Consider the following 7,891-nt stretch of genomic DNA (forward strand, 5'->3'; position numbering starts at 1 on the left):
CCACAGGCGCGGGAGCGGGCCATCCCTGGCCGTGGTGGCTGGCCATGGAAGCCCACGGGAGGAGCCCGCAGGGCAAGCAGAAGATGGGGCGAGTTTGCAGCGGCCTCGCACCTGAGCGACACCTGGCCTCCGGGACTCCGGCCTCCAGAGCGGGTGAGTGACCCGGATTGGCGGGCAGCAGGCCTGAGCCTCAGTGTCCAGCTCCCTGTGGGCCTGGGCCGCCGCGAGCCGCAGGAGGAAGGCATCTAGACCTGGCTTCCTGGGGCGTGTGCACGTCGCTCTTAGCAGTGCAAGGGGCCTGAAGCTGGAGGGCAGAGGCGCAGCTGGCTTCCGACCCCAGAGCGCACCAGGTCACTGCCCCCACGGGGGAGGGAGCTGGAGGGTCAGGCGGGACGCAGGGGCAGCTCAACCCACGTGCCTCGAGGTGGGCAGCGAGCTGGAGCTGCGCTCCGGGCCCCATGGGATAGGCTTCCCTGCCCAGACCCCCAGCGCATACCTCCCAGTGCCCTCTTCCCTCCCATCCGTGTCCCCAGGCAGTCGGTTCTCAGACTAATTAGTGTGGGGGCTTAGCGAGCCCGGAGGGAGGCCAGGCGGGCCTTTCCCACGAGCTCGGGTTGCGGGGCGGCAGGCCAGGCCCGGAGGGAGCACAGGGCAAGGAGAGGAGGGGAGTCTGCGCAGAGGGGCAGCCGCGGCTCCCTGGGGCGCAGGAGGACACAGCTGTGTACAGGTGTGTCGGGGGGAGGGAGCCCGGGCTCCTCCCTGGAGAGCTGGCAAAGGCAAGGCCCACGGTGTGCCCGGGGCCTTGGGCCTGGGGTCAGAGGCATCCCGAGCTGTGTGTGACGGGACGTGGGTGGGCGGCTGAGCCTGCAGAGACCAGGACGTGCCCAGGATGTGGCAGGACATCGGGGCGCAGCAGTTGCGGCCCCTGAGAGGTCTATGGTGGGGGCGGCGTGTACCCGGGTGGAGCACCCTGGGGCCGCTGAGCAGGACACAGGGCCAGCAGTGGGCCACTGGCCACTGACTGGCTGGTGAGCAGTGGCTCCCTCCCTCCCTCTGCAGGCACAGGTGCCCAGCCCTGCAGGAGGCTGACTGCCACAGGCGTGGGGAGACCAAGGCTGTCCCCGCAAGGAGGACAGAGGTGCCACCCGCACTCCCGGCGCCGCCACCGCACCACCTTCAGCCCTGCGCAGCTGGAACAGCTGGAGGCAGCCTTTGGGAGGAACCAGTACCCTGACATCTGGGCCCGAGAGGATCTGGCCCAGGACACTGGCCTCAGTGAGGCCCGGATCCAGGTGACGCCATGGGCCCTTCCCGTTTCCCCCCCATTCTCCCCAGGCCTCACTCCACACTCACAGCCTCCAGGTCACACCACTGCGCCCCTGAGCCAGCTCGCAAATGACGCCGGCCCAACCTGGGGTAGCAGTGTGAACCCCCAGAGAGGCATCGCGACTTTCACGGGCATCGCAGCCTGGTCCCCGTGCCCAACCAGAGCCTTGCGAGCCACCTGCTCCTCGGTCCTCGCCAGAGCTGGCCAACCTGCAGCAGTGCCCGGCTAACCCAGCCTTACTTGCCCCGCAGTTCTGCTCCAGCCTCGTCTTCTCCTGTACACCCAGCCCTCCGCCAATCTCCCTGCTGCCATATTCATCCCGTTCTTGTTGGAAGTTGAGATTCCTTACTCACCCAAGGTTGTAGGAATTGGTGGTGCATGCCTGTAATCCCAGTAGAGGCTGAGACAGGGGGATCGCAGGTTCGAGGTCAGCCTCGGCAATTTAGTGAGACCCTGTTTCAAAATAAAAAAATAAAAAGGGCTGGGGGCGCAGAATGCCTCTTGGGTTCAGTCCCCAGTATCAAAAAAGAAAAAGAAAGAAACTAGGCAAATTTAGGCTGGGTTGGGGTGAGGGTGCGGTGTCGGCTGCCTGTGCCGGGAAGAGCTGTCCTTCCCCTGGGAGTCAGATGCTCAGCTTCCTGTCCCTGGAGGAAGGGGCCACAGGCAGCGGCTCAGGCAGGAGCTGAATGGCTGCCCTCCACCCTCAGGTCTGGTTCCAGAACCGCAGAGCCAAGCAGCGGAGGCAGGAGGGCTCCCTGCTCCAGCCACTGGCCCACCTGTCTCCCGCCGCCTTCTCCGGGTTCCTGCCCGAGCCCACGGCGTGCCCCTACTCCTACGCGGCGCCACCTCCACCGGTGCCCCGCTTCCCGCACCCCTACAACCATGCCCTCTCCTCCCAGGCACCCGCCGCCTCCTTCACGCTCCCCCACCAGCCCGAGGACTGGTACACAGCCTTGCACCCGAGCGGGGCGCATCTGCCCTGCCCCGCGCCGCCGCCGGCCATGCTTCCCCTTGGCCTGGAGGCGCCCAGGTCCTGGAATTAGAGCCGGTGGGTCACCTGGCTGAAGATGGGGCGGCTTCCTTTCCTCCTAACGCTGAAGCTAGGCACGTGGGGAGCAGCAGCTCAGAGGCCAGCAATGTAAAAAAAACAAAACAAAAACCAGCCGGGCGTGGGGCACACGCTGTCATCCAGCATTCGGGAGGCTGAGGCAGGAGGATCCCGCTTCACAGACAGCCTCAGCTACTTAGTGGGCCCTCTGCAACTCAGTGAGACTCTGTTTCAAAATAAAGAATAAAAAATAGGGCTGCGAGTGTAGCTCGGAGGTAGGTAGGTGCCCTTGGGTTCCACCCCCAGTACAGAAAAAAAAAAAAGGAGCTCCTGCTGGATTCTGGCAGAGAGAGGATAGGGAGGATTGCAGGAAGGGAGCTCACAGGAGAGAGGCTGGAACCCCGGTGGAGGGCTGGCGGGAGGCCAGGGGACCCAAGGGTTCCTGTGCCGCGCTGTCTGAGCTGCCGCCCGCCTCAGTAGGCCGGGCCTTTGAGTTGACCGTCCACCTGCTCGTCCCCGTGCCTTCCCCATCCCCGCCCCCCAGCTCTTCAATCCTTCTGCTCTGGAACTATCTCCTGCGCCCCCCATTCCAGGGACCTCGGTTCTCTGGCTCTGTGTGAGGCAACTTCCCAGCCTCCCTGGGCACATCTGCGCCCAGAACTGGCTCCCCAGGCCTGCCGAGGACCTCACAAGCCAGGCCTGGCCGGCTTGGCCTGTGGGCGTCTTCAGCCCCCGCCTCCACCAGTTGCACCATTGAACATCTGTGGTCACTGACAGGAAGAAACCAGGTGAGGTAGGGCGAAGGCGGCCCCTCAGGGAGCCTTTCCGGGGGGGCCCTGCCCCTGCCTTGGTCTGAGCCCCGTGGGTGGGCGGTGCCCACGGCTCCTCTCGCTTGCAGGGCCAGGGGCCCCGTGGTAAGCAGCCGCTAGCGACAGGTGCGCGTCGTGTGTGTGCGGCCCGTATGTGTGTGTACTTCAGGGCCTGGGGTCAGAGTCCCTGCATTACATACTGGCATTCTTATCCAATGACCTCCTTGGGCCAGACTGCCTTCCAGGAAGATAGCGAGGCTGGCCTCCATATCTGCAGGTTCCACATCCGCAGATTAACCAGCCCAAATCAAAGCTATCCCCCAAAAGAGTACTGCAGCTTTACCAAACACGTGCAGGCTTTTTCCTTCTCCTTATTCCCTAGATAATACAGTATAACAACTTTGTTAACATTACGTTGTACTAGTTCTTAAAACAGGATCTAGAGTTGATTTTAAAAGTGCGCTGGAGGATGCGTGTAGGTTCCGCGCGGATTCCATGTTACGCCATGTTACGGACCTGTGCAGCCTCAGGTCTGGGCACTCGCGTCCTGGACCAAGTCCCCGTCTGCATTCCACCAAAAGTGGCCGTCAGTCTCAGTCCCTCCCTGTTGACTTTCACCATTTTGACAACTTGTTACCTGAGAGCAATGTCTCCTTGTTGCTTATTTTTAAGTTTCCATTCATTATCAGCAGAAGTTAAAGTAGCTTCGTGTGCAGTTGGGCGTGGTGGTGCACGCCTGCGATCCCAGTACTTGGGAGGCTGAGGCAGGAGGACCACAGGTTCAAGGACAGCCTTGGCAATACAGCAAGGCCCTCAGCAACCTAATGAGAGCCTATTTCAAAATAAAAACTAAAAGGGCTGGGAGCATAGCTGGCGGTAGGACGCCCCTGGGTTCAGCCTCCAGAACCACAAAAACAAAACAAAACAAATAGCTCGGTGTTTACTGAAAATTCACATCTTCTTCTCTGTAAGATTCGGAATAATTCTCTGAATTATCCCCGTACTTGCTGCCTTCTGTCCACGTCCGCTCTCTGTCAGGGATAAGGTTACCAGCTTGTCTATCCTGCAACTGTTTCCCTGGGTTGTTACTTGTCTTTCATCCTTTCTCCTGAGAGAATTAACCCTCAACCTCCCAGACACTACTGCCTGTAATAAAGTAGCTTCTGTGTTAAACATCTTGAATGGCATTTTTTCTAGAGCTGGTAGAATTCAGAAATCGCCTCCGCTCCCTTCCTGTGTTCTGTGGCTCTGAGGCGGGGTCACTAGGAGTGGCGCGGGGGAGAGGCCGCAGACGCCTGGCAGGATCCCTGCGGGGCGCACCGGTCTCGGGCGGGCAGAGGTGAGGGTGTGCTTGGGCAGAGGTGAAGGGCGAGGATCTGGCTAGACCCCTGAGCAGGATTCTCGCCGGAGCTGGCAATGCGAAGAGGGACAGGGAATCCAAACATCAAGGCCTAGTTAAAAAGGTCAGGGTGCCCAGAGGAGAATGCCCTGTGCTCAGCCTCCACGACCAGAAAAGAAAAAGAAAAGAAAAAAAAAAAGAAAGGAGGGAGGGTTTGAAAAGTTCTAGGTCTGCGTCGGCACCCGTTCTGAGGCCGTGCCCAGGCGTTTGCAGGCCTGCTGAGCAGCTCCTATTTCCCTCAGCTTCTTCCTATATTTGCTCGGGCCTTGGAGAAGGACAGACCGACACTCAGTCTTTACCATTATGGCCGGGCGAGACTTATGTAGGTGTTTTTTGCAGGTCTGGGGATGGAACCCAGAGGCATTCGAGCTCCACCCCCTGCCCAATTTTTTATCCTTTATTTTGAAACTGGGTCTCACTGAGTTGCAGAGGGCCTCACTAAGTATCTGAGGCTGTCCGCGAACCGCGATCCTCCCGTCTCAGCCTCCCGAATGCTGGGGTTACAAGCGTGCCCACTACGCCCGGCTTATGTAGATATTTTTATAGTTGCCCTTCTTGACTTGCTTAGAGTCTTATTTTTTTCTGAGCCATAAATGAATTAGATTTTGTCACTTTCCTCTGTCAGTTGACATGAGTGTATGATATCCCTCTTGGCTTGTTAGCACAGTGAATTGCACTGGCTAATTTTTGACTGCTGACCCGGTGTCGAGAACCTGGAACACGCCCGGCGTGCCACGGCGTGCCGCTCTTTTTACACACTGCTGTTGTGACGGCCTTGGTGTCCGGGCTCCTGAACGGCGTGTGTCTGGAGTCTGTTCTGCTGTCGGGTTTTGGCCACAGCCTCGTGGAGCGACCCGCCGGCTGCCTCTTTTCCTGGCTCTGGCCTGGGGGTCTCTTGGGAGAGTGGCCGTAAACCCTCTGAGCTGGCGGGCTGCAGGGACTCGCGGGAGCAGCGAGCCCTCCTGGGTTCCATCTGCATCCTGGTGGCCACCGCCTAGCGCCTGAGCGCGCCACCCAGGGCCAGGTGCCCCTCCTGTCTCACACACAGCCCCACCGGGCAAGCCAGCGCTCTGAGGAGCTCCCTGGCCGGGGAGGCAGGAGACAGAGGCAGCTCCGCCAAGCAGAGGCCCTGCGGGGCGCACGTTCCTGAGAGGTCCCAGAGGAGAGCCCACCGGACGTGGGCAGCTGCCCCAACACACTCAGCAGTAACCGTGGTGGGAGCAAGAGGACTTGGGGCGCGCAGAATCCTTACTGGGGGCCAGGGAACTCCCCAGCAGGTTTCCTCGGCAGGTTCTACTTGGGGCTTTGCAACAAGCAGGAACGCACTCCTGAGTGGCCCGGGAAGAGGTGGGCTCTGAGGGACGCGGGGTCCAGGAGGGCGTCACAGGGCTGTACCTAGCTGCCTCCAGGGGAATCTAGGATGGATCCCTGAGGAGGTGGGCGAAGACAGAGGACCAGAAACGGTCACCGGAGGCCGAGCTCTGCTTCTGGACCCGTAAAGCCCAGGCAATGTTAACACGGGTGCTCGGGAGACAGTAGTGTTCCAACCTCTCTTGTTTTCTGGAACAGACTGAAATATTGGTGTTAAATCTTAAAGTAATTGTTAGGATTTTCCAGTGAAATCATCTAGGCTTTGAGATTACTTTTCTAGAAGTTTTAAAATGATGACTTCAAGCCAGGCATGGTGGCACATGCTTGTAATCCCAGTACTTGAGACAGGAGGATTGCAAGTTCGAGGACAGTCTCGGCAACATAGTAAGAGTCCGTTTCAAAATAAAAAGTGAAAAAGCTGAGGGTATAGCTCAGAGGTAGGATGCCCCGGATTCAATCCCCAGTGCCAAAAAAGTAAATAATTCAATTTATTTCACTGTTCTAGGGCTACTCATGTCATCTGGTGAATCCTGGTTAAGTTTTAGGACTTGGTGGCTAAGTCCGACTCCATCCTCTGCGGTGCGGCGGCCCCGGGAGCGAGCAGCTCCCGCGGCTACAGTGCCTGAGCCGGAGGCCACCCAGGAGTGGCTGGGACTCGCTTCCTGTCCTCCAGCTATGGCGTTTGCTGCGGGCAGTAAGAGCCCTTCCGTGTCCAGGAGCAAGGGGAGGGACCCTGACCTCTGAGGATGCTGGGGCAACCTCAGGCGCCACCCTCCTCTCCCGGGAAAGGAGCGGGCAGCGCCGCCCTCTGGTGGTCACAGGCGAACTGCAGGAGGCTGCACTAACCCAGGCTTTCTTACAGGTCTGCAAAGAAAAGCCTCAGGAGCCCAGGACCCCAGGCCCCAGGCCCCAGGAGTCCAGGCCCCGGGACCCCAGGCCCCAGGAGTCCAGGCCCCAGGAGTCCACGCCCTGGGAGCTCGGTGGGGGAGGTGGCCCATACCTGTAATCCCTGTACCTGGGAGGCTGAGACGGGAGGATGGTGGCTTCACAGTCAGCCTCAGCTACTTGGTGACACTGTTTCAAAATAAAAGATAAAACAGGGCTGGGGTTTAGCTCAGAGGTGGAATGCCCCTGGGTTCCCAGTATCAAAAATACAAAAAGCGGTGCTGGAACTGGCACCAGATGTGGGTTTACGCTGACACTGGCCACAGGTCCCACATGCCTGTATCATGAGGCTTCAGGTAGGAGTCCACTGACTTTGGTGTTTGAGTTTTTGTGTTTATTTGTTTGAGTACTGGAGACTGAACCCAGGGGTGTTCTACCTCCTAACTACACCCCCAGCCCTATTTTTTAGTCTTTTATTTTGAAACTGGGTCTCACTGAGTTGTGAAGGGCCTCACTAAGTAGCTGAGGCTGTCCACGAACTGTGATCCTCCTGTCTCAGCCTCCCAAATGCTGGGATTACAAATATGCGCCACCACGCCCAGCTCTCCCCAGCCCATTTTTAAAATTTATTTTATTTTGGGGGGGGTGGTAGTGGGGATGGAACCCTTCTACCTCCGGGCTACACTCCCAGACCTATTTTATATTTTTTATTTGGAAACAGGGTCTCTTAAGCCAGAGAGGCTGGCTTCGAACCTGCGCGATCCTCCTGTCTCCACCTCCCAAGCGCAGGGATTACAAGCGTGCGCCACCACGCCTGGTGTTTGTTTTTTTATTTTGAAAAAGGGTCTGGCTACGTCGCTGAGGGTTTCACTAAATTGCCAAGGCTGGCCTTGAACTTGCGAGCCTCCTGTCTCAGCCTCCCAAGTCCTGGGATCACAGGCGTGCATGAGCTTGGAAGAGAAATGTGGCCATTGCTTCCTGCTCCTTTGACTTTCCTGCTCTGTTCCTTGTGGCCGCTGGGTGTAGGGTCTTTAAAGCCCCCAGGCTGTTGG

At 58.8% G+C, this 7,891-nt stretch overlaps 1 protein-coding gene across 1 annotated transcript; it reads left to right on the forward strand.

The window, feature by feature from the left end:
- Nucleotides 1–889: 889 nt before the first annotated feature.
- On the forward strand, nucleotides 890–2,370 carry PROP1 (PROP paired-like homeobox 1; the record flags this gene model as incomplete). The annotated part of the gene is made up of 3 exons (XM_080699351.1): nucleotides 890–932; nucleotides 1,060–1,292; nucleotides 2,035–2,370. 3 exons carry the CDS (start codon nucleotides 890–892, stop codon nucleotides 2,368–2,370), a joined length of 612 nt encoding a protein of 203 aa, XP_080555477.1.
- Between the last annotated feature and the right edge of the window lie 5,521 nt (nucleotides 2,371–7,891).

This window comes from Muscardinus avellanarius (genome assembly GCF_963383645.1).
Source record: "Muscardinus avellanarius genome assembly, chromosome: 7".
Lineage (NCBI taxonomy): Eukaryota > Metazoa > Chordata > Mammalia > Rodentia > Gliridae > Muscardinus > Muscardinus avellanarius.